Source organism: Myotis daubentonii, chromosome 10 (assembly GCF_963259705.1).
Source record: "Myotis daubentonii chromosome 10, mMyoDau2.1, whole genome shotgun sequence".
Lineage (NCBI taxonomy): Eukaryota > Metazoa > Chordata > Mammalia > Chiroptera > Vespertilionidae > Myotis > Myotis daubentonii.
This window is the reverse complement of record NC_081849.1, coordinates 34,279,044-34,305,844: the sequence shown is the minus strand read 5'-3', so window position 1 is coordinate 34,305,844 and position 26,801 is coordinate 34,279,044. Positions and strand designations below refer to the sequence as shown.

General features: G+C 45.3%; 1 protein-coding gene across 5 annotated transcripts in view; it reads left to right on the top strand.

Moving 5' to 3' along the window:
• Positions 1–26,801, top strand: part of TRPV5 (transient receptor potential cation channel subfamily V member 5) — a 37,908-nt gene that overhangs the window by 1,219 nt on the left and 9,888 nt on the right. For 2 of the 5 annotated variants that reach the window (XM_059712035.1, XM_059712033.1), the window contains exons 2-14: positions 3,039–3,226; positions 5,518–5,615; positions 5,737–5,859; positions 6,271–6,408; positions 6,699–6,797; positions 6,933–7,108; positions 7,495–7,641; positions 9,476–9,688; positions 19,294–19,380; positions 19,479–19,555; positions 19,772–19,937; positions 20,142–20,208; positions 21,986–22,254. In XM_059712035.1, coding sequence (XP_059568018.1) covers positions 3,099–3,226; positions 5,518–5,615; positions 5,737–5,859; positions 6,271–6,408; positions 6,699–6,797; positions 6,933–7,108; positions 7,495–7,641; positions 9,476–9,688; positions 19,294–19,380; positions 19,479–19,555; positions 19,772–19,937; positions 20,142–20,208; positions 21,986–22,254 — 1,788 coding nt within the window. In that variant the 5' untranslated portion in view covers positions 3,039–3,098. Of the gene's footprint in view, positions 1–2,880; positions 3,227–5,517; positions 5,616–5,736; positions 5,860–6,270; positions 6,409–6,698; positions 6,798–6,932; positions 7,109–7,494; positions 7,642–9,475; positions 9,689–19,293; positions 19,381–19,478; positions 19,556–19,771; positions 19,938–20,141; positions 20,209–21,985; positions 22,255–26,801 lie in introns of those variants that run through there. The other 3 variants (XM_059712034.1, XM_059712038.1, XM_059712037.1) reach the window with 3 other exon arrangements.

Here is a 26,801-nt window from a genome sequence, read left to right as displayed (position 1 = left end):
TGGGCACCTGGAAGGCATTACAGAGTCACGATGGACGTCAAGGCATCATCATAGGGTTGAAGCTGCTGCCTGAGGGAGAGAGGCTGTGGGTGTCTTTGGTCCCTGAAATCTGAGAAAGCATGCAGAAGAATGAGAGGAGAAAAGGGACAGAAAGTGTAGTGATACGGCAGACGACAGAGGTGAAGGAGTAGTGGGGAAGAAAGCTGGAAAAGAGAAGAGAGAACTCCTTAAAGATTAGAAAACAGTTTCCAAATCTCTAGTGTACCCCTGGGACAGGTGGGACTGTTACTGGAAAGGGGACCTGGCCTGGAGCAGGTCTGCCTAGGGCTGGTTGGTAGTGTGTGGACTCTTGACTTGGTGCAGGAAAGATTCTACAACAGGAGTCCAGGTGATTTTTGAAAGTATGCTATTAAAGCTCAGGACAGTGAAACACAAGAAGGGCTTAGAATAGAAGAAGTGACAGGAGAGGGCCTAGGTGGGAAACATTAGCCTGGGTGGGGCCGCTTTCACTCACTGGGAAGTCAGAGAAAGGGGGCCTTGAGGACAGGGTCAGAGGGTTAACCCAGGAGGAGCTGCTACTGCCCATGGCTCCCCTGGTTGCAAGCCTCATGGGGTCTCTTAGTTTAGGCAATGAATGCCCGTGGGGAAAGAAGAGGGGGAAGGGAGGGAAAAGGTGTGGGTGTGTTCCTGGGAGAGAGAGCAAGAACTGGGACCTTCGTTTTGAAGGGTTTTAAAGAGTGGGAGATTAGGGAAGGTCGTAGTGGAGGATCTCAATAGAATATTCATCAGTTCTATGCTGATGTGCCAAAATGAGATTTATTCCCTTAAATTCATCTGTCCTTGGGTGTGGTTGACAAATGGCTCTCATTGGATTTGGATTTCTGTTATCTGTCTCCCCGAGTAGGGTGATTTAAGCTCTGGTTGGGGAGAAGTGCAAACCATTTATTCTTTTTTATTTTTTTTAAAGATTTTTTTATTGGTTTTTAGAGAGAGAGGAAGGGATAGGGAAAAAAAGAGAAACATTCATATGAGAGCAAAACATTGATTGGCTGCCCTGACCAGAAATCAAACCAACCTTTTGGTGCATGGGATGACGCTCAACCAACTGAGCCACAGCAGGCAGGACCAAAACATTTACTCCTAAGTATCCTTGGTTTAGGGAAGATAGGATTTACTAGATGGCTGCAAACTGCTATTTAATTATCTATCTCAGTTTCCCTATTCCACTTGCCAAGGAATTTTCCTAGCTTCTTTAAATCTTGCCTCAGGACAACCTGGTTCCCCCAGGCTGCTGGTACCTGCCCCTCCCACTGGAGAGCACAGTGCAGGCTCAGAAGGGCAAGTGAGAGGGTGAAGAGCCTGCCCCCCTTTCTCCTCACTGACCCAAGGACACTGCCCTTGGTGAGAGACCCTGTGCACCTGCTCCGTGCGGCTCTGACCGGGCCTGCCCTCTCCCACCCCCTCCAAGATTAGCTTTATAGGCTGGGTGCTGCTTTCCTGTGCCTGCCCCTGCTTATCAGCTCATCTACAACCCCCACCTCAACCTTATCGCTGCCTCCATCTCCTTAGACTAATCCCAAGGCTTCAGAGGCTATTCCACCTCACCCTGCCTAACCCCCAGAGCAGCAGAAAAATGTCCCACAAGGTGACTCCCTCCCCTTAACCAGCCCGCCCCTCCCCCTCCCAAGGGTGAGAGCATGCTTTCTCCTTGTCTCTGGCATCTACTCTTTCTTGCCTTTTTTATTTTCCTTTCAACTCCTGTCCTACTCTAAAGGTTGTTTTGTCCACCTTGCAACTGCTAGAAAAAACACCTTCATTCTTACAGCAAAAGAAGCGAGCATTCCCCCTGCTCCTGGAGACCCCGAAGGGGGAGGGTCCCCTGACTATCTCCACTCAAATCTCTCACATCTTTATAGGCAGAAGTTTCCTAAGAAGCAACAAGGTCTGGCATGTGATCTGGAGCTAAGGTTTCAACTTTAAAGCCAGTTCCAGTTTTGCTACTTGCTGTAGGTACTCACACTTCCCGTCTGGGCTCCGTCTTGGTCTTCTCACTTATGAAATAAAGAGGATCTTCCCTATTCCCACCTACCTCTTAGGGCTATTGAATGACTACAGTTCAGTCGTAGGTATATACTGCTTTGAAAACAATCAGGAGGAGAGATAGAAACTGCCCTATCAGATAGTTTGGCTTACTCTTTCCTCCTGCTGTCTCATTCCCAGAGAGGGACCCAAAGGTGGGTGGGTCTACCTCCTTCACCTGCCTCTCTTCGTGTTGTGAAAACACAGGGCCCTCTGAAGGTCTCCTCTGATGGGGGCTCCAAGTAGCTGGAAGAGAAGAGGAGTCACCCTGAGTTTCTCACAGAGGAGGAGTGGCCTGGACCCCTTTTGTGAGTCAGGGCTGCAGGGCTGAGGACAGAGATGACCACCACTCAGGGAAGCAGCCCCAGCTGCTTCTAAGCTCATCTCTGGAAGGAGAATCAACATCCTTGAGTTCTTAGGATCATGCTTTACAGCCACTTCCATGAGAGAGCAGAGGTGCTCCCCTCCTTTTACAGAGTAGCAGACTGAGGCACAGAAAGCTCACCTAACTGATTTGCAAGGGCTGAGAGAGCCAGGATTCAAACCAGGCTGATAGCCCAGCTGGAGGACATGATTTTCTGATCACCTGCATCCCACTGACTGCTCACCTTGCTTGTGGGAGCCAGCTTCTAGGTCTCCCGCCTTGCTCCCCATTCAGAGTGCTCTGCCCCGCCCCTCACCTGTCCAGGTCTCAGCCCCAACCCACTGCCAAAGTTCCCTCCCCTCTCCCCTCCTGGCTGTAGGGCGGGCTCTGTGTCTCAGAGGTTCACTCTAGAAACAGCTCCTCCCCTTCCAGGTAAAGCTGCTCTCTCGTGACAGGGCAGTCAGTCAGCAGTGCACATGCATACACACACACCCCTCACACCCTCCACAACCACAGGCTGCACATACAAATAGCACGGGAGATACAATCATTCTCACTCCCAACCCCCAAGCAAACCTGGCCACTTCCTCAGTAGCTGCTGAGTCCTGGACCTGCCTCTTCACCACGCCCCATCACCTGTCTGCAAGGAGAAGACATGGGGACTCCTCCACCCAAGGTGAAAGGGCCCTGGACCCACCTCCAGAAACTTCTGACCTCATGGATGTTCAGAGAGAAAGACTGGGATCAGCAGCTGGATGAGGCCCACATGCTGCAACAGAAGAGGTAAGCTGTCCGGTCACAAGGTGTCCCACCTCTCGCTGATCCACAGACCTTCCTGCCCACTCCAGTCTATCCCCAGAGTTCAGCACCAGGCACTTGGATGTGCCCTTTCTCCCAACCTACCGTTATAGTCGCAAAACCCAAGTTGCCCCTCTCAGTGATGAGGGGTGGAGGGTGGAGTTGAGCCACACAGGGAGACCTTGATGTGGATTCCATAGATTTAGAGGCAGAGCTCTCATCTGCCTACTTGGTGGGAGAAGAGGGTGGGGACAAGAGGGACCAGAGGGAAGAAGTCAGTATGTTAGGGGGGTTGCAGACAGGTACAGGCTGGTGGAGAGCAGGTTGCTGGGGAAGGGATGAGACCCTGTGGGTTGAAGAAAGAGGGCGGAATCAGCTTTAGTAGAAATGGAAATGGATTGGTGGGGAAGAGGAGAGCTTTGTTCACCTGGAGCTGACAGCCAAGGAGGGAAACCCACGTGACACTGGAGAGTCCTCAGTTCAGTCAGCGGTCGCCAACCTTTTGGATCTCATGGATCACCAGTGGTTCGCGGACCATCAGTTGGTGACCAGTTCATCTGCCTTTTATTGAGTGGGGCTTGTGCGGCGGTGTGCTGGGGACTGGAAATACAGCTGTTGATAAAGCCTGTGTCTGCTTCTGGGACACTCAGTGCAGGTGGGGCTGATACACCTGGGGGCAGGTCATATCTTGGCTAATTAGCCCCGAGGTACAGATCCCAGAAGCGCAGGCAGGGCAGGGACCTATCTTGTGGGTGGGCCTCTGCCTCGGAGTGTTTGGAGGACTTGTCTCCCATGGGAGAGCATGGGAGCTCGGGGAATGAGCTGAACACACACTGGCAGATCAGGGGTCCAGCCAGGGCTGGTTTCACAGGTAGGTGACCTCTACAGTTGCACAGGGCTCTGAGCTTCAGAAAAGCCCTGCACTCTATTTAATGCACTGCTATCATCTGGAAATTTTAATATTTTAAACAAGGGGTCCTGCACTTTCATTTTGCCCCAGGCCTTGCAAATTGTGTAGCAGAGCTTGGGTGCAATCTGAACCCTCATTCCAGGAAAGGCTCTCTGCTTGCTCAGCAGCACCCACTCCAGGCCCTGCAATGGAACCTTTGGCCTCCCACCTCTGTCCCTGCTTTGGAATGGGATTAGGGCAGACCTTCCCTCTGCAGGGGGCAGTGGACTAGAGGCGTGGGGCGACAGGCTGTGTGTAGTGCCCGCAGCATAGAGCTGAACTCTGGAAGCCTAGCCCTGGCCGCCCTGAGCTGCGGCTGGGACTGAGGGTCCAGGTGAGATGGGGCAGGGGCTGTCCCTCTCTCTGCTGGTCCCTTTCTGAGAGCACTTCATTAAATTAGGGCAGACCTGAGCTCTGCCTTGAGAAAAAAAAACAAAAAACTGCTTCGGTAAGTAAAACACCCTTTCCAATGGCACATGGGGCCACTGAAGAGGAATTGGGGATTGAGAGACATCATGGTCACCAGTCAGTTTGTCTGCCTTTTGTCTCTCCCTCATGACCCTCAGTCTGCCAGACCCTGTGATCATCTTCACAGCCAGCTAATACTGACTTGCCCATCAGGGTGGGCTTTAGTTTTGTCTCTTGTTTGGCTCATCCAGGCAGGGAAAGCAAAGACTGGCTGAGAGAGGTGCCCTGGGATGGGCCTCTCCACAGGGTGCCCCCCCCTGCCACCCCCCGCCGCCCCCCCACCCCGCCCCCCCGCACTCCAAGCTGCACTATCCGAGAAGCTCCAGGTTGTGTTCCCCCTTAGTTACAACAGGTGTGTTTAGACCATTCAATTTGAGGGCAACACCCAGAATAGATTCTCCATAACCCACCCCAAACTCTCCCTGCCCCCATCATGGATGTGAACCTAAACAGTCCAGAGGGGTAATCAGAACTTCAGCAACTCACAAACACACACTGCTCTCATACCTGGCCTGCCTCATCCTCTCTGCCCAGTTCTAATCTCGCAAACTCCCCAGGCCAGGGTGTCAACCGGGGACCAAAGTTCCATCTCCCTGACCTGCTCCAGCCCCCCAGGTTCCTGAAACATTTACACAGCTTAGATGGATTCAGCCAGGCCTCATGGCCTCCTCTCCTGGCCACCAGGGCCACCCACTCTGCAGCCCAGGCCCTCCTCCCCTGGTCACTACAAGCCTCTGCTGAGTCTCCTACTCAATGAGCCCGGGCCCCCAGTGTGGGAAGACCTAGTGTGATATAATGGCTCTGCTCTCAGCTTCACTGCAATTCTGTCTCTGCATCACTCATGTTCATTTTCTCCCAGGATTCAAGAATCTCCACTACTTCAGGCTGCCAAGGACAATGACCTTTGTGTCTTGAAGAAACTCCTGCTAGACAGAAGCTGCGACTTACGGCAAAGAGGTGAGCTCAGAGTTTACTGTGATAGAGATGGGGCCCCTCTGGCCCAGCACTTCCAGAGTTTCTGCAAAGGGGTCTGTTCCCTGAGGGGAGGGTTTGATGCCTCTGTCTTACTCTTCTCCAGGAGCCCTGGGAGAGACAGCACTGCACATAGCGGCCCTCTATGACAACCTGGAGGCTGCCATGGTGCTGATGGAGGCCGCCCCGGAGCTGGTTTATGAGTCCACCCCCTGTGAGCCATTTGTAGGTAAGGAGCATTTAGTTTTTCAAGGTGGAAACAAGTAGGGGAGGGTCTGTTCACATGGGCCTCTGAGTTGGGAAGAATACACAGGTTCTGGTCTTGGCTTCCACGACTTCCTCAAGCCATTTATTATTTCCCTCAATTCCTTTCATGTTCTCTAGAAGGACAGGACTCTATTTCCTTCATAGCAACACTAGAGTGATTGCAATTATGCCCTACCCCCAAAATTCAAGAGGTAGGGACAATGCTGTAAACAGCCTGAGGGACTAATTGCCCTCAGTCACAGCCCAGTCTGCAGAGCTGAGGGCATAAATCTATTCAAGGATGTGTCAGGGACCTCCTGCAAGCCAGGCAGATGGTTCACCTTTGGAAGAAATGGGGACAGACCCCCATGACTGAGGGCTCTCTCTGAATCAGGTCAGACTGCACTGCACATGGCCATCATGAACCAGAATGTGAACTTGGTGCGAGCCCTGCTAGCCCACGGGGCATGCGTCTCTGCCAGAGCTACAGGAACAGCTTTCCGCCTCAGCCCCCACAACCACATCTACTTTGGTGAGAACCAGAGCCAGGGCTGGGGAAGGGGAGGTAGGTGGCAGGCAAGAGCCAGGAGAGGATGGAATGAGGAGAGCTCTGTGCCTGATGGCGTGGGGTGGACTGGGGTCAGCCCTTATAGGGCTTAAGGCCAGAGCCCATTCCCCCAGGGCCTCTGCACCATCCCTGCCTCTGGTTCTGCTGACAAGTGTCCCCAAGCCCAGAGCTGAGCTGTGTGGAGGAACAGGCAGTCACTGGGGAGGTGCCCATCCCAGCCTGCACTCATGCCATGGAGCTCTCTGTTTCCCCAGGGGAGCATCCTTTGTCCTTTGCTGCCTGCGTGGGCAGTGAGGAGATCGTGCGTCTGCTCATTGAACATGGAGCTAACATCCGGGCACAGGACTCCCTGGGTAAGCACTGGAGTGTGGAAAAAACTTGGAAAGGACCTGGGTGGAAGAGGAGGGTCTGGGACAATGGTCAGGCCCACCATGGGGACCATCAGGGACTAGGGCCCAGCAGCCACATGACACCGGTGTCCTCCCCAGGAAACACAGTGTTGCACATCCTCGTCTTCCAGCCCAACAAGACCTTTGCCTGCCAGATGTACAACCTGCTGCTGTCCTATGATGGGCATGGGGGCCACCTGCAGTCCCTGGACCTTATACCCAATCACCAGGGTCTCACCCCCTTCAAGCTGGCTGGAGTGGAGGGCAACACTGTGGTGAGGGACACTCTCCAACCCTACATGTTCTCAGATACTTCTCCTTAAACTCTCCAAAAGGATGGTAATCCCTTACATCCAACTCTGTCACTAAAAGCCTCAGTCTCAGGAATCCCTGGCTAAGGAGGACCTGAGGCTCATTCTTTAGAATATCTACGGGGAACCCAAAGTTCTGTTCCCTTTGCCTGTTCTCTTCTTTCAGATCTTTGTAAGGTTTGTGGGAAGGAAATATAACAAAAAAATAATAAGGTTTATGGAATCAAAGGCTTGCTACCTCCTGACTGTCATCAGTCCCAAGGAATGGGTGCCAAGCTCTTCAATGGTGGTGCTCCCCTGGACCAGCTTCTCACACACTGACACTCCAACTCACTGCTGTGTTCTCACAGATGTTCCAACACCTGATGCAGAAGCGGAAGCACATCCAGTGGACCTACGGGCCGCTGACCTCCACTCTCTATGACCTCACAGAGATCGATTCCTGGGGAGAAAAGGTGTCCTTTCTGGAGCTCGTGGTCTCCTCTAAGAAGCGGGAGGTAAGGATGAGATGGAGGATCAGGGACTGTCATGTGTTCGCGCAGAGCCTATCTATTTGCTAAGATCCTGGGTTCCAGACACTTCCTCACCTGATAATATATGGAAATATATGGAGACAAGACTCCTGGAACCTTTGGGAGAAAAGTCCAATCAACACCCCTTTCCTGACTGCACTTGCCTTTTGCTTAGCTCTAGTCCTTTTCCCTTACCTTTGTCACACTGACATTTCAGATAAGGAACTCTCCAAATGGAGGTTGCTTACTACCACTCACTCATTAATTTAGTCATTCAGCATATTGAACACCTTCTGTGTCCCAGATGCTGTACAAGGAACTGAGAATACAGAAATAAACAAAACACAGTTCCTATCTGTCAACTTCCTCAATTACAGTCCCCTTCCTCAATAATTGCAGTAGAGTACAATGTATACCATTCCAGGGGTTTGTACTGTGCATAATGGCAGCAAAATTGAGGTTGGGTGGATCAGAGACAATGTACCAGAAGTGCCTGAGGTGGGTCTTTAAGGAGGAGTTAGGAATTTCCAGGAAGATGAGAAAAATAGAGAGCTTTCTGGAGAGGGAAAAACAATGATCAGCCCGAGTTGTGTGATATGAGGGAAAGGCAAATATGTTGAAGACAGGTAGAGAGGATAAAATACTTTGAACTACCAGGAACTACCACTACAAGATAGTGGCCAGATAAAGCTTCTGGTATTTATTTGCCAGTTGTTAATTTCTTAGGAATCCTCTAGAGCCATAAACTCAGATGACTAAGTGGTAATGAAAAGAAGAAAAGGTGAGTGGCTAGTTTGTATGAACTTCCTCAGAGGATATTCCTGGACACAGTATACCTCATTAAAGCCTACTCCCTCTGATAGATTGTGCCACCACAAGTCCTTGGTCTCTGATTTCAGCCAACTCTCAATATTCTCTTATAGGTTTTATTCTTGTCTTTGTCAGCTAGTTTTCTATTCCTTCAAAGTTCTCTTCCAGCTCCTTTTATGTCCCTCACTGCCTTCCCCCTTAGTTCTATCAGAAGACCCAGTCTCCTACCTTCTTTATCTTCCTGCCTGGTCCTGCCACACATATCTGGAAACTGCACTCTCTCTCTTCTCTAGGTTTAATGGAAAATATATTCTTTCTGTTAATGGTTAATCTCTCCAGCTGTGCTTTGAATTTTCCTTTTTTTAAAAATAATTTTCCTTTGTATATTTTCTCAAACGTCCATTACCCCCTCACATTTGTATCTTTAACCTTTCACTATCTAGTTACATCAGAGGTCATTGACACATTCTACTACCTGGGTCCACTCTCGCTTTTCTCCAGACCATAAGACTGCTAGAACAAATCTGGCTACTTCCTTGCTTGAACTCCCAATTGCTTCTCATTATGTTAAGAAAAAAGTTCAAACTCCCCACGTTAACATTCATGATGTAGGATAATCTGTCCATTATAGCATTCATTCATTTTAACTCCTGCCCATCACTCCCAACAGGTTATCTCTTATCCCCAAACATATCTCATCTGCAAATAGCTTCTCATACCTTCCTGCCTTGGCAATTGCTACTACTTCATGGAATGATCTTATGAACTTTCCCTTCACTCAACTATGTGCTGCTCATTGTTCAATGCCTCAATGATGCTATAGTGTCTTGTGTTCATTTCTATAACACTTGATCCGTAGCCCTAGCATATAAAAAGGGTTTACTAGTTGTCTGTAAAAAAAATGATGATGCCAGTGCTGGTGACTGCCCTGCCCATCTGGGACCCAGTGGGAAGCCCCACACTGCTCACTATGTTGGTCACCCCAAGCTGCATTCTCCTTCCATGGCAGGCTCGCCAGATCCTGGAACAGACCCCAGTGAAGCAGCTGGTGAGCTTCAAGTGGAGGAAATATGGGAGGCCCTACTTCTGCATTCTGGGTGCCTTGTATGTGCTCTACATGAGCTGCTTCACCATGTGCTGTGTCAACCGCCCCCTCAAGAATTGTAGCAGCAATCGTACAGATTCCCGAGATATCACCCTTCGGGAACAGAAGCTGCTACAGGTGACTCTTCACAGAAGGAAATGAAAGGGAATGTTAAAATGGGGCGATGGTGCTGGAGACCAAAATGATACTACCCAGGGAAGATACCCTTCACTGGGCTCTAACAGCTGCAGGCTCCTAAGCAACTGACAGAAGTTGGACATGAAATAGGGGCACCAGAAAGGAGGCTTACTGAGTAAAAATACACTTGTCCAGGGAGTTGTGGCTTCTCTCACTGACTTTGAAAGGATGCTTGGTGTTAGGAATACTGTGCATTGGTAAAAGTCCTTTCAGTGTAGGGAGAGGACCAGTCTTTTGTAATGTGAACTTGAAGGGAAACGCTGTTGTTCTAACGGAAGAGAAATCATGCTCCATGTCCATGTCTGGGTCCATTTCATCTCTGTGAGGGCAGCATAGACCTCTGGCTTCCATTCTCTTCTGTGTTCTGTCAATACGAAGCACATTGGCAAGGATGTGTCAGCTGTCTGACCACCTGTCAGATACGCTGCAGAAGGATGCCTGTATAGTGTAGCAGGCCGAAGCCAATAATCTCGGAAGCAAATTTACTCTGGTGGGCTTGCATCCCGTGGTGTCCTTCAGAGACCTGGGTGGTTAGGACACTGAGTAGAGGTGTGGAAGAAATGTAAGAGTCTGCTGTTAGAGGAAGCAAATCCTCCTTTGAGTATAGCAGAATGAGTAGACTCTAATGAGTATTTTTGAAGATAGGCATTCAACAAGCATAGCTACATTGGGCTGGTTAATTTTTTGTAGGACAACTTTTTTGTCCTGGTGATCTGAAAAGAGCTGAAAGGGACTGCAGGCATGTGGGCAGAAAGTGAGACAGAGGAGGAAGAATTTAGCCAGCAAATAGGAGGTAGGTGACTGGAGATGTATGCTCTATGCAGGATGGACTAGCCATGGGTATAACTCAGCCTGGACTAGTGTCAGAATGAGAGCATAAACTGCATAGGCCAAGGAGCAAAGTAAGACCAAAGACAGTGGTATGCTCAGAGAAGGAACAGGGCCAAATGCCTCACTAAACCCTAAAGTAGATCAAGACACTCTATCTCTTCTGCTTCTATAACCACCTCTAAATATATAGACAGATGCTTATGTATCCAGAGCCCTGTCTCTCATAAAAAAGGATTTGCTGACTTGTTAGAGGAGGGCATGAGTGCTTAGGGGAATTTGTGTCCCATGCATCTCAAAATGGGCATGAGGCTTGCCCCTAGTACGGAGACCAAACTGGGGAACTAAGGACATTTAGAAGATGGCCCAGTGAATGGGTGAGTGGCTGGAAGTAGAAAAAGATATAAACATGAAGGAGTTGGGGGTAGCTGGGCTTTTCCAACATCCCCAGCCCTATTTCTGCAGATGCACTAATTCCCAGCCTTCCTTTGTCTCAGGCTTACTTAGGGGTTTTCTGGATCTGGAATGTAGATAGTGTTCTGGCCCAAGAGTTGGGTGATGCCAAGTGATTAATTAGCACCAAATCTCCTCCCTGTGTGACTTTCTCTTTGGGGCAGGACTAATTGTGTACAAACATGTTCCTTTGACCCAGATAGTCTAAATTATATTATAAAACCCCTCCCCTTGCCTCAGGACTAGGTGAAGCATAATTTTAGCTGACTGTGCCTACTCATCTTCTTCTTTTTTTCCCCTCTCTCTCCTATTCTTTTCTTTTCCTATTTTATCCTTTTTTCTCTTTTACTCTTTCCCTGGTAAGATGAGGGACACTGGAGTGCAGGGGCAGGGAGTCACATACAGAAGTGCCTCTCACCCCCTGTTATTTAAGTAATTATTGGTCCAAACAGAAGACTCTTGACTTTCAAATATCTTTACCTGCATGGGGAAGGGGGTAAAGAAGGTTAAGAATGCTATTGTAAGGGGTTTGGATAGCAAAGCTCACCAATGAGAGGTTCCTATTCTTTGGCATTGCCCCTTGAGACGTGGTCCTGAGTTTATGGATTTTTTGTGTTCCTTGCATTCAATAGTAAGTCAATCTGGATCAGATCAGGGGCTTCTACACCTATCACCATGATCTGAAAGATTCTGCTTTCATGATGCACCAGATTAGTTAGCTAATAGAAATTTTTCTTTTTTTCCTGCCTTTTTGTTACTTGAAAAAATGAAAATGTATCAATACATGTGTTGACTTGATTAATGCAATTGTTGACAGATTCCTTAGCCCATGGAGCTTTTTGTTAGACAAATGAATACTTTAACATCCAATTAAATTAATCAATCTGGACACACAGGATTTCAGTCTTAGTCACTGTAGGATTTCCTCTGTGGATCTCGTGGGTTCTGGAGCAGTCACTGGGCTCCATGAGGATAGCCTAGAGCCGTGGTCGGCAAACTGCGGCTCGCGAGCCACATGTGGCTCTTTGGCCCCTTGAGTGTGGCTCTTCCACAAAATACCACGAGTGGGTGCGCACATACAATGCGATTGAAACTTCGTGGCCCATGCGCAGAAGTTGGTATTTTGTGGAAGAGCCACACTCAAGGGGCCAAAGAGCCGCATGTGGCTCGCGAGCCGCAGTTTGCCGAGCCGCAGTTTGCCGACCACTGGCCTAGAGCACCGTCTCAAGACAGCTGAAGTGAAAGAAAAATACTACACACTACTCAAAAGCAGATGTATATGAGGATGGAGTTCATCTCAATCTAGTCTTAAAGATATCTTAATGGGCATCTTAAGCCTAAGATGCCTCATTGTTCATCCATAAAAATTATGCTTTTCCAGAGTTTCCCAAGAACTCTGTTAATTAAGTGGAGTTAATTTCCTATCTCCATTCAATGTCTATTTGGTTTGGACAGTACAACAACCACTATAGCATGGGTTCTCTTAGGTTTGCAGGTGGGTAGACAGTTCAAAGTCTGGGAGTCAGGCAGCTTGGTTGTTAGTTTTAACAGATCTGTAGATCAATAGTTTTTAACCAAGATTGCACATTACAAACATGGGAAGCTAGTAAAGATACCAGTTCTAAGTAAGCTATGTCACACCTAATAAGTCAGAATGTCTGTGAGGCCCTGAATTGGTATTTATAAGAAACTCTTTTAGTGATCCTGATATTTAGCCAAGGCTGAAAACTACTAATTTCCATCTTTAATATCGATTCAGCTCCAGCTGTCCAGTCTGAAGTCAATCACTCCAATCATTAGATTCCTGATGTGCTGGTCATCAAGAGGGCATTAGTCACTCACCATCAGATCTCTGTCTCTTAAAGATTTTCCATCATCAAATTTCCATTTTGTCTCTTGAAAATGTTTTCAATCTCTCCTCTGTCCTTTCCGCCACCAAAAAATTTCACTAATTCATTCATTAAACAAATAATCATTGAGAGCTTCATAGAGCCTAGATATTTTTCTAGGTGTTAGAAATTCAACATGTTCTGAGCAAAACTCTGGCCTTTTATCACTGAGCTGAGACCTGGGTAAGAGAGAAAGGTACAAAGTGAGTTTAAAGCAAAAAAGAGGCCTATGCAAAGGCAGAAAGAGCCTCGCCAACATCTAGGCACTGAGTGAAGACTGGGAGCACAGAAGCTGGGCGGGAGCCTCCAGATGAGGCTGCCAGGCAAATCTTTCGCTGATCACCAGGGCCTTGCAGGCCATACTGATAGAGAAGGCACACTCTTTATCCAGAAGTAATGGAGAGCTCTGAAGGATTTTAAAGAAGGGAGGACCTTGACTAGACTTTATTTTAGAAAAATGTCTCTGTAGGGTGGAGAACTGATTGGAGAAGGCCAGGGATGATGTAGGGAGATCAGTTAAGAGGTAATTATAGGTTAGCAAGCAAGAGACAATGGTTAATTGTTCTTGGGTTGTGATGGGGAAACTGAGAGAAAGGATTAGCACCAGGAGACTTATTGAAGGTAAAAATCAATGCTACAGTGCAAAGGATTGGATACAGAGAGTAAGGGAGAAGACCGTGGCACGAGTGACATGGCAGGCAGGTTTCCATTCATTTTAAATCATCCTCTGCTTGTCATGGTCAGTGGATTGATCTGTCTACACATCATTGTTTCTCAAAGCTCTCAATGACCCAGAGCATCCCAGCTATTTGAAAGCCCCACTGATCTCCAACTCTACACTGTTTTGTTCAGGAGTCCTAACCACTTTCTGTGGAACAATCACAGCAAATTAAAGACAGGGAAAGAGATGAAGAGAAGCAGGGAACCAGCTAGGTAAAAACAGCATCTACTGAGTGCTTGCTTGGTGCACTTTACATGTGCTCTGGACATTCTGTGAAATTGCAGATTCTGGAAGCAAGTCTGGGGTGGGATCTGAGATTCTGCATTTCTGACTCACTGCTGGGCGATGCTTTAATTATGTATACCCTATTTTGGATGATAAAACACTTTCATACCATTTGATCCTCATACATATCCTAATAAATAAATAATATTATTATCACCATTTTTAAGACAGTGAATCTGAAGTCAATCAAGAAAGGTTAAGTACATTGGCAAAGACACTCATCTAGTGAGGGCAGTGCTGGGTCTGGGGTTCTGGTCTGCTTCACTCCGAACCTTCCCCTTTAATATGAAGCCAGGTCATTTCTCCCTCCAGACCAAGGTGCTGAATTCCAGTTTTCCTTCTTCGGGGATCCATTGCATGAGAAATGTATGTCTCCAGGCTTTGTCCTGAACCTGGGCCTGCACACTCATCTGGCCACATCTAATCTTTCCCTGGAAAGATGAGGGACACTGGAGTACAAGGGCAGGGAGTCACATACAGAAGTGTCTCCCACATCTAGCTACCAAAGCTACTGTCTATTTTCTAGATTTGACCATAGGAACCATTTTTGATAGGATATAGGGTAGGTCCTCCTTCTTTGGTAAGGACTCCTCTGAGAAAATGCAGAGACCAAGACATGAAATAAAATGCTTGGAAAGCAGTCTTAGATTGTTGTGGTCCAGCCCCAGCAGGTCCAGGGGTTCCCAAAGGTGTGGACAGAGTTGGCGAAGAAGGAATGGCACAGAGGCAGCGTTCAGTTGATCAGCATAGGGAGGTTCTCCCTTTATTGGCCTGTTACATCTATATTTATACCATTTGATCCTATAAGCATGCCTCTATATTTATACCATTTGATCCTATAAGCATGCCTCTATAATCACATCATGGTATGTTTTGGGTAACATTCTACAGTTCCTTGTTTCTTATCTGACCTTTGCCAAAATCCTGTCTCTATCTAGTTTTGTTGATTTTAATCTTGTCTAGGTTAATCTCTGTGTTCCATTACAAGGGCTATTCCAAGGTCACTGCTCTACTGATAGGCTACAAGGAAGTGACTGAAGGAGATTATCCCACCCAGTAAAGGTTATGTCCTCCCAGCCTCGCTGCTTGCCTTCCCTGGGACTGCCCTGTGTTGGTGGATCTCCAGGGGTATAGGCTTTGGTGCTTTCCCTGGTGGGAAGACCCCTGGGGATGTGGGCCCAAGTCCCAAATTTATTGCCAACAGTCTTAGTCCAAGTTCTTCATAAGTAGTACATGGTATTTCTGTAACACTAGGGGGTTTCACTGATTTATTCTCTTCCTTAGTCCCATTAATCCCTAACTCCAGGGAAAAATCCTCACCTGGGGAAACAACCTTTCTCGGGGAGGTGGTCCTGTTTAAAACACATAGTGCTAAGAGGGGAAGCAAACATATGCCATGTACGCCAGGTCCCTTGAAACATAAGCTATGCAGATGTTTCTTCCCTGCAGTGACTGTGTCAAGCAGCAAGGGTGGACCAGCTTCTGGCATTAGATGAGAACCAGGAGATTTTCCTCTTTTTTGGTCTAGTGGTTCTCAACTTGAAGTATAGAAAGAATGCCTACATTTAAAAAAAATGCTAGGTCTCTGATCCAAACTAATTGAGTGAGAATCCCCAGTGTTTGCCTGGGTATGGATGTCGTGACAAAAACTTCCCAGTTGTTTTTGATGGGCAACCTAGTAAGAAACCCCTGTACATTTGAGAGGATCAGAGTAACTCTTCTTTATGAGCCAGTAAGACTCTTTCTGGGAGCTTCATTCCTTTGTAAGACTGGGATCTTGGGGAGGAACAGTGGGTCTAGGACTGAGGTTTGATAACTTTTTCTGGTGTCCTCCCAGCTTCCTCCCAGGTCGTCCAGGCTTGCTCCCCACCCTTCCCCCTGGTGGTACATGCTTGTGCTATGCACATCCCTTCTGGGCATTTCCTTCAAGGCAATGAGCTCAGCCAGCTGGCAAGTGAGAGCAATCTCACTGGGCCAATTCTCACTGAAGTCAGCCTCTGCAGGGGAGTTAGCTGCTGACAACACCTGAAATTTCAAGCCATGTGATGATGTAAAGACTTCTGGTCATTGCTGGAAGACATTTGTTTTTAAAGAGGTGGGGTGGAATATTTTCTGTGTAATATTAGCCACGCCTGCTTAAGTGACCTTGAGCTAGGAACCTGAAAATCCAAGAAAAGCCCAATTAATTATCACCCTTTCCCCCATCCCCACATCCTGAGTCCCCCTTGACCATTCTCCTGCAACTCTCAGATCATGCTCGGCTGCTACATACCTGTTCACCCTCTCCTTTCCCTCCTTCCTTCTTTTCTTTCTTATTATGGGAACACCTACTATGTTGTGTGTTGTGGATGAAAAGTCAGAGTTAGATGTCCCTGCTCTCAGGGAACTCTAAGATTACTGGTGAGACCTGGAGTCCTCCGATGATTTCAGTGTGAGGGCTGTGAACAGAGTGGCACCATGGACCTACAGAAGAGTCACCTGACCCAGGAGGAAAGCTGTGACTTAAATCTCGAGGATTAAGTAAGGGTGAGCCAGGGAAACATGATGGAGGAAGGAGACTGTAGCACCCTACTTCCTGGTTTAAGGGAAAGGACCTTTGGCAACAAAGTGGTGAAGGAAACTACTTTTTAGGGTAATCAGAGCCCAGGTGGAGCAGATACAAACACTTGGGGTCTCTGGACACCTCACCAGTGAACTTGTGCAGGGATCGCGTACCTGTAAAGGAATCTGCTGAACAAACTAACAGTACTGGTGAGGGGAAATCCAAGAAGAAGGTGGTGGTGATAGAAATTGTCCCTAACATTTCTCATTAGTTGGGGTTTCACCTTTTCATCTCTGGGGAAGAGCTAGTGCCACTCTCCCACTGTCCTCTAGGGGCGTACTCATCCCTACAACTCACCTGACCAATTTGTGCACAGTACTTCCTTTTCTTCTTAATTGAGCCAAGGGAAGGTTGGTGGCAGTTTTGTAGACATACTCAACCAAGATACAAAGTTTTAAAAAGAATTTTTTAAAATATGTTTTTAATTGATTTTTAGAGTAAGAGAGGAAGGGAGAGGGACAGAGAGAAACATCAACTGGCTGCCTCCTGCATGCCTCCTACTGAGGATTGAGCCTGCAACCCTGGCATGTGCCCTGACTGGGAATTGAATGGTGACCTTTTGAGTGCATGAGACCACACTCAACTAACTCAGCCACACCAGCAAGGGTCAAGATACAAAGTTTTAAACTGAATTCAAAAATTTTGTATGGACATGTATATGACATTGATGCAGTTATTTTTATATTTAGTGCTATTTTGTTTCTATAGTTAACATACTTATTTATCCTATTACTTACTACCTGATCTCAAAAGGAGTTGGCATGTTTTACAAGATGCCATGGGAACATTAAGATAAAGAACAAAGCCCATTAACTGAATTTCAGGACATAGAAGAGGGTATTCAAAGTAGTTTCTAGAGCTGAGGATGAAGAGAGAACTCTGAGCTTCCTTGAAAACAAAAGAAAAGGAAATTTCCCATTATATTATAAAATACAATGAACTAGTTTCTCAAGACAGATAAATGTCAGAGAAGTTTACAGATCATCAATTCTTTAAACAACAAAAATGTAACTAAAATCTAGTCACGGGTTGTTACATCACACTGTTCAGCAGGCACAGATACCAAATCTTTTCCCAGTCTTTCTTGGCCCCATATGATGTAGTTTCAACATTTCAACCATCTGCTGGTCAGTCTGGCCCTATGTTTAAAGGCTATCTCCTTGGCTTCTTTTGCTCTGTTCTACACATTCTGAGCCATGAGGCACTTGGTGGGTACTTTTTCTATACCATAGATCACCTCCTACCATATGACATCTCTTCCTGTTTCAAAAGCTATGCCTCTCATTGTACCAGTGAGTGCACCACCAAAGTGCACTCACTAAGTGCACTCCCTCTGCTAAGAGGTTCCAGTTTATTAGCAGAGTAAAGTTACTTAGCTTTCCTTATGTGTCATGAGCAATCATATCCTCTTCAGTTGAAATCATCAACTTTCGCACTGACTCCAAGGTCCCTCACCTCCTAACTTGGTTACACTATTCAGAGACATGACTATGGAGAACAGAGTTCTCAAAAGTGTAAAGGGTATTTGAATGTGTTAAAATTATTTGTCTAAATTTATGTGGGGACTGCATATGTATGAACTGTTTTCTGGAAGGAGGGTCTGTAGTCTTTATGATAGTCTCAGATGTGCTCAGAACTTCAAAAAAGTTAAAGATCATTATGGTAGAACTCCATCACTATCTCTGTATAATGTGGCAAAGACTCACTATGATGTAATATGCATCCAAAAAGGATGGTCTTATTTTTATCTTGAACATAGGACTATAGCTTCCACACCTACTGCTCAGGACAAGACAGGGGCCCTTCCTCAGAACTAAAATCCATATAGTGTCTCTAGCACCTTGCCTGCTCTTTTCTCTATTGCCAAGTCCTAATAAAACCATGATAAATATATCTATACTATTTTATAGATTATGAAGTACAACCAAATACATCATCTAATTCCAACTTCACAGTAACCCTGGGGAGGTAAGCATCAGAGTTTCCATTTTTCAGATGAGAAACCTCAAGATCAGGAAAGTCTAGTGCCTGAGTTGAGGTTGTGCTAGAGTTAGTGGGTTCTGGCTCCACACGGGAAACTGAATTCTGTTTATAAACTGAACTATATGTTTATAGTCCCTTCTACCTGCCAGGAAACACAATGGGATTGGAAAAGCTGGAATTTCCGCATAGCTGAAACCATTCCAAGCCACTAATACCTCTTCCTGTTACAATAACTTTCTAAACTTGATGCTCTGAAATGTGATCACAGCCCTTCGGTACATATAGCATAAATTACCACTCATAACATATGTATAAAAGATGACTTGCTAGGGAATTACTCAAGTTATCAGCATAAGCAACATATGGATACACAGACTAATGTCCTGGTCACAGAGTTAGCCACAATGACAAAACCATCCTGGGTGTGGTGGTGTAGAAAGGTGATCTTTTCTTCATTTTGGATAGACCTGAGTTACTTTATACCAGGGGTGTGGAACCGTTTTTCTGCCAAGGGCCATTTGGATATTTATAACATCATTTGTGGGCCATACAAAATTATCAACTTAAAAATTAGCCTGGTATAAAAAAATTAGCCTGCTATATTTGGTCAAGCATTTAATTAATTCACCCCTAATGCCTTGGCAGGGTCAGACCAAATGATTTCATGGACTTTATGCAACCTGTGGGCCTAAGGTTCTCCACCCTTGCATTAGACCACTTGCCCAAAAGGATTTGAGTTTAAATTAATCAGAAAGCATTTCTCATCCTGAATTTTCCCTCATAGGAGGCCTATGTAACTGAACAGGATAAAATCCGGCTGGTGGGGGAGCTGGTGACCGTCGTCGGGGCTCTAATCATGCTGATCCTAGAGGTGAGGTACACATGGGGTCCAGGCCAAGGCCATCTACCTGAGACCTCAGACTGAACTGCAGTCTCCATGGTCTTTTTGTTTTACTGGCCTCTTCCCAGATCCCAGACATCTTCAGGGTTGGTGTCTCTCGCTATTTTGGACAGACTGTCCTTGGTGGGCCATTCCATGTCATCATGTGAGTGTCCCTTCCTTCCAGCCCCATGTCTTCCCTCACCAGAATTGCTCCAGGTCTCTGTGGGACCTAGACCTCAGCTTACTTTTCCTATATGTGCGTTTCAGATATAAAGATTAAGTCTAAGTGTGTAGATACCACCCAAGTCATGACTGTGTTGGAGAGGACCTAGAATATCCAGCCTTCCTCTCACTTCCTGCTCTCTGCTCTCCCCTCCAGCATCACCTCTGCCTCCCTAGTGCTGGTGACCATGGTGATGAGGCTCTCCAACACCAGAGGGGAGGTGGTGCCCATGTCCCTCGGTCTGGTACTGGGCTGGTGCAGCGTTATATACTTTGCCCGAGGATTCCAGATGTTGGGTCCCTTCAGCATCATGATTCAGAAGGTCAGTGCTTTCCCCAAAGTTTCCTCTGGCTTCATCCATGGGACCTTCCCAGACAGAGGGAGCGGGTGGGAGCCAAAAGAAAAATGATGCTCAGAGTGGATCTGGTGGAACTCCATGGACCTCCTGATCAATTAGTGATAACTGCTGAGAGGCAAATGGGAAAAGGATCACTCCACCCTCTCTCCCCTTCTCTGTTTTCTGTAGATGATTTTTGGAGACTTACTGCGTTTCTGCTGGCTGATGGTTGTGGTTATTCTGGGATTTGCCTCAGGTAAGAGCACTACTCCTTCCCCCACTAGATAATTGGATCCAATTCTTCAGAATATTCTCTCTCACTCTTGCTCTCAGTTCTTGTTTGCACTCCCATTTACTCCCCCTCCCAAGTGGAAAGTGAGTCAAAATACACACTGACACCCATAGAACCAAGGTCATTCAGGTTGGCCTAGAAGGTAAACCCATGTGCTCTGACTTTCTGAGCCAATAACATTCATGTTGACTACCCACTCTGCAAGATCCTTAAAGGACATGTAGAAAAAGGGCTTTGTAGTGAGAGGGACATTAAACAGGAAAGACTGGCCACATGTGGATTTCAGAAAATGATGTAGGCAGAGACAGTGCAGTATGTAAGCCGTCTATATGTACACTATAGAAGAAACATAAAGCATTCAATAACACATAATGTGCTTTTTTTTCTATGTGTGGTCAAAGTTGAAAAAAAGAGAAAGAATTCTCAAAAGGAGGTACAAAAAATGTTTGGAGAGTTTGAAGAATGAGAGAGGAAAATAGACAGAGTTGTGAAGAAAGACTGGGCAGAGAGAGGCAAGCAGGTGCTTACCGAAGGCCCTGGATGCAGTGGGAGAATGCCAGGAAGGAGAGAAAGGATCACAGCATGAAACTGGCAGACAGGGGGAGGGACAGGGAAAGCAAATGAGTAGAAGAAAGTTTTTAGGCAGAAAGAGGAAGGAAGAGCCAAAGGCGACAACTCTAATCCAGTCTTCAATGTCCTCAACTGAACATCCATAAGACAATGGGATGTTCTAGATGATATTTGAAGAACCCCCCAATTCTCAAAGACCAGGGCTCAGTACAAAGGGCACTATTCCTGTCTTAGGAATTCCCTATTAAACGGGGATCCTATAAACCAGTAGACCAAAAAACTGCACCAGCAGCTGAACTATAAAAGGTTAAAACTAAAATATATGTATATATCCTATCTAATAAAATGATAATATGCAAATTAACCACTACTCTGTCGTAAAGATGGCGGCATCCATAGCCACAAGATGGCGGCGCCCAGTCCTCTCAGCCCCGCCGGAGTCCCCCAGTCCTGGGGGGGCGGCCGCTGAGAGTGGGCAGTGTGAGTGGCCTGGCAAAATGCTTGCTTTGTCGCCACGGCGACGAGGCAAGCGTTCTGTGCCTGGCCACAGAAGGGCCTCTGGCCTGGCCAGGGCACAGAATGCTTGCATAAGAAGAGAAGAAACTGGCGAGCTGAGCAGAGTCAAGTGGCCCCTGACTCCCAGGCAAGGTCAAGTCTGGGCGGCCAGAGGGTGGAGGGGGTGAAGGATAGTGTGACAGGAGGGGCTGGTGGCAGAGGCACAGGGGTGAAAGCTGGCTGAGAAAGAGGAAGGAAGCCCTTTATCAGAGTTCCTGATAACAGGGAGGGAAGTCTTTGCATTTTCCAGTGGTAGATGGGCCTCTGGCCAGGCCAGGGCGCAGAATGCTTGCGTCGTTGCCCCGTCGATGAGGCAAGCATTCCGTGCCCAGCCATGGATGGGCCTCTGGGCCGCAGGCACAGAGTGGCCAGGCGCATGGATTCGTGTGCAGGGCTATTAGTGTGTGTGTGTGTGTGTGTGTGTGTGTGTGTGTATGCTTAGGTCCACATGTAAAATGTAACTTACATGCATACATTCACACATCTATATTTTTAGGTGTGTAAGTTGGTATAGGTGCATGTAAGTGTACGGAGATATATGTTGGAAGTAGAATGAATGCTTATTGTGATCATTCTCTTTTCTTCCATCTCTATGCCTTTTTCTTGGGCGGAGCAGCGTTCTTTATCATTTTCCAGACAGAGGACCCAAAAAAGCTAGGGGAATTCTATAACTACCCCACATCACTGTTCACGACCTTTGAGCTTTTCCTCACCCTCATCGATGGCCCTGCCAACTATGACGTGGATTTGCCTTTCATATACCACATCACCTATGCGGCCTTTGCCATCATCGCCACACTACTTATGCTCAACCTGTTCATAGCCATGATGGGTGATACTCACTGGCGAGTGGCTCAAGAGCGCGATGAGCTCTGGAGGGCTCAGGTAAGTTTACTAATGTTAGTCTTACTAAGGAGCAGGGGGTGGTGGGGGGGAATCAGAGTGTTATGTTATGGTGGATGACTCTTAGGAGAGTCATAAAAAACCCAGTGGGGCTGTCACCTCAACAGAGATACATTTGGATAGATCTAGGAGAAAAAGGAGGGTAAAATGGTAGCAATGGGTAGTATCAACACCCAAGATCTGAGGATATTGATCACAAGGGAAAAGTAGATTCAGCCATCATCTTTGAGTCCAGGGAGAACTAGAAACAGTCTTGTTCTTATATATCCTAGTTTTTATTTATTTTTTTCTGATAATTTTAGAATTTTTTATTGTCTAAAGTTTTACATATGTCTCCTTTATCCCAAATTGACACCACCCCCTCCCCCCCCCAGCCATTATCACCCTGGGCAAGCCCCCACTGCCCCAGTGTCTGTGTCCATTGGTTATGTTAATATGCATGCATACAAGTCCTTTGGTTGCTCTCTAACACCCCACCACCACCATTTGTCTATAGATCGATCTGTTCTTGTTCATCAAATTATTTTGATCATTATATCCCACATTTGAGTGAGATCATGTGGTTTTTTTTAAAATATATTTTATTGGTTTTCTACAGAGAGGAAGGGAGAGGGATAGAGAGCCAGAAACATCGATGAGAGAAACATCTATCAGCTGCCTCCTGCACACTCCCCACTGGGGATGTGCCCGCAACCAAGGTACATGCCCTCGACCAGAATCGAACCTGGGACCTTTGAGTCCGCAGGCTGACGCTCTATCCACTGAGCCAAACCGGTTAGGGCGATCATGTGATATTTATCTTACTCCAACTGGCTTATTTCTCTTAGCATAATGCTCTCTATTTCCATCCATGTTGTTACAAATGGTAAAAGTTCCTTCTTTTTTATAGTGGCATAGTATTCCATTGTGTAGATGTACCACAGTTTTTTAATCCACTCATCTGCTGATGGGCACTTAGGCTGTTTCCAAATCTTAGCTATTATAAATTGTGCTGCTATGAACATAGGGGTGCATATATCCTTTCTGATTGCTGTTTCTGATTTCTTGGGATATAGTTCTAGAAGTGGGATAACTAGGTCAAATGGGAGTTTCATTTTTAACTTTTTGAGGAAACTCTATCCTGTCTTTCACAGTGGCTGCACCAGTCTGCATTCCCACCAGCAGTGCAGTCCGGTTCCTTTTTCTCCACATCTTTGCCAGCACGTATCGTCTGTTGATTTGTTGATGATAGCCATTCTAACAGGTGTGAGGTGGCATCTCATTGTTGTTTTGATTTGCATCTCTTAGATGATTAGTGACTTTGAGCATGTTTTCATATGTTTCTGGGCCTTCTGTATGTCTTCTTTCAAAAAGTGTCTATTTAGATTATTTGACCATTTTTTGATTGGATAGTTTATCTTCCTTTTGTTAAGTTGTATGAGTTCTCTTTAAATTTTGGAGATTAAACCCTTATCTGAAATAGCATTGGCAAATATGTTCTCCCATGCAGTGCTTGTTGCTTTCTTGTTTTGTTGATGGTTTCTTTTGCTGTGCAGAAGCTTTTTATTTTGATGTAGTCCCATTTGTTTATTTCCTCCTTAGTCTTCATTGCCCTAGGAGCTGTGTCTGTAAAGATATTGCTATGACATATGTCTGGTATTTTGCTGCCTATGGAATCTTGTAGAATTTTTATGGTTTCCCATCTTACATTCAAGTCCTTTAGCCATTTTGAGTTTGTTTTTGTGTATGGTGTAAGTTGGTGATCTAGTTTCATTTTTTTGCATGTGTCTGACCAAATTTCCTAGCACCATTTATTAAAGAGACTGTTTTGACTCCATTATATGCTCTTGTCTCCTTTGTCAAATATTAATTGAGCATAATGGCTTGGGTCAATTTCTGGGTCCTCTGTTCTGTTCCATTGGTCTATATGTCTGTTCTTGTGCCAGTACCAGGCAGTTTTGAGAACCATGGCTTGGTAATATAGCTTGATATCTGGTAATGTGATTCCTCCAACTTTGTTCTTCTTTCTCAGGATTGCTGTGGCTATTTGGGGTCTTTTTTAAATTCCAGATGAATGTTTGGAGAGTTTGTTCTAGATCTTTGAAATATGCTGTTGGTATTTTAATGGGGATTACATTGAATCTGCAGATTGCTCTGGGTGATATGGACATTTTAATGATATTGATTCTACCAATCCATGAACATGGTATGTTCTTCCATTTGTTTATGTCTTCCTCAATCTCTTTTTTCAATGTCCTGAAATTTTCTTAGTACAAGTCTTTTACATTCTTAGTTAAATTTATTCCTAGGTATCTTAAGTGTTTTGGTCCAATGGTAAATGAGAATTTTTTTTCATTTCCCTTTCGGTGAGTTCATAATTGGTGTGTAAAAAGACCATAGATTTCTGGGTGTTAATTTTGCATCCTGCTACATTGCCAAATTCATTTATTAGGTCTAGTAGTTTTTTTGATGGAGTCTTTGGGGTTTTCTATGTATAGTATCATGTCATCTGTGAATAAGGACAGTTTTACTTCTTCTTTTCCAATTTGGATGCCTTTTATTTCTTCTTCTTGTCTGATCACTATGGCTAGCACTTCCAGTACTATATTGAACAGGAGTGGTGAAAGTGGGCACTCCTGTCTTATTCCTGTTCTTAGGGGAAATGAATTTAGTTTTTGCCCATTGAGTATGATATTGGCTGTAGGTTTGTCATATAAGGCTTTATTATGTTGAGGTATGATTCCACTATTCCCACTTTGCTGAGAGTTTTTATCAAGAAAAGGTGTTAGATTTTGTCAAATGCTTTTTCTGCATCAATTGATATGATTATGTGATTTTTGTCTCTCAGTTTGTTTATGTGATGTATCACATTTGTTGACTTGCGAATATTGTACCATACTTGCAACCCCGGAATAAATCCCTCTTGGTCATGGTGTATGATCTTTCTAATGTAATGCTGAATCTGATTTGCTAGAATTGTGTTTAGGATTTTAGCATTTTTGTTCATCAAGGATATTGGCCAGTAGTTCTCTTTTTTTGTGGTGTCTTTATCTGGTTTAGGGATTAGGGTAATACTGGCTTCATAGACAGAACTTGGAAGTGTGCCTTCCTCTTGAATTTTTTTGGAATAGTCTGAGGATGATAGGTTTAGTGCTTCTCTGAATACTTGGTAGAACTCCCCTGTAAAGCCGTCTGGATGAGGGCTTTTGTTTGCTGGAAGATTTTTGATTGCTGCTTCAATTTCTTTGGTAGTTATTAGTCTATTCAGGATTTTTTGTTTCTTCCTGATTGAGTTTTTGGAGCTTGTATTTTTCTAAGAATATGTCCATTTCATCTAGGTTGTCCATTTTGTTGGAATAGAGTTGTTCATAGTATTTTTTCATAATCGTTTGTATTTCTGTGGGATCGGTTGTTACTTCACCTCTTTCATTTCTGATTTTGTTTATTTGGATCCTCTCTCTTTGTTTCTTGGTGAGCCTGGCTAAAGGTTCATCCATCTTGTTTATCCTTTCAAAGAACTAGCTCTTGGTTTTGTTGATCTTTTGTATTTTTGTTGTTGTTTTTATGTCATTTATCTCCACTCTGATCTTTATTATTTCCTTTCTTCTGCTTACCCTGGGCTCTTCTTGTTGCTCTCTTTCTAACTCTTTGAGTTGTATGGTTAGATCATTTATTACCATTGTTTCTTGTTTTTTTGAGATAGGCCTGTAGAGCTATGAACTTCCCTCTCAAGACTGCTTTTACTGTCCCATAGATTTTGGATTGTTATGTTTTCATTGTCATTTGTTGCCATGATGCTTTTTATTTCCTCTTTGATCTCTTTGGTAACCCAATCATTGTTTAATAGCATGCTATTTAGCCTCCAGGTGTTTGATTTTTTCCATTGTTTTTATTGTAGTTGACTTCTAGTTTTATGCCATTGTGATCTGAGAAGATGCTTGATATGATTTCTATTTTCTTGAATTTGAAGAGACTTTGCCTGTGTCCCAATATGTGGTCTATCTTTGAAAATGACCCATGTGCACTTGAGAGGAATGTATATTCTGTGGCTATGGGGTGAAATGTTATGAAGATGTCAATTAATTCCATCTGATCTAGTGAGTCATTTAGGATTGATGTTTCTTTGATGATTTTTTGTTTAGAGGATTTTTCCAGTAGTGTTAGTGCGGTATTAAAGTCCCCTACTATGACTGTATTGCTGTCAATCTCTCCCTTGATATCCTCCAGAAGTTTTTTATGTATTTGGGTGCTCCTGTATTGGGTGTGTATATGTTTACCAGAGTTATTTCTTCTTTATTTTATTTTATTTTTTAATTTTTTAAAAATTTTCTTATTGATTATTACATATGTGTCCTTATCCCCGCATAACCCCCCCCACCCCTCAAGTTATTTCTTCTTGTTGGATTTCTCCCTTTAGTATTATGATGTGGCCTTCTTTATCTCTTGTTATGGCCTTCACTTTGAGGTCTAATTTGTCAGATATAAGTATTGCTATCCCAGCTGTTTTTTCATTTCCATTTGTCTGAAAAACCTTTTTCCATCCCTTTACC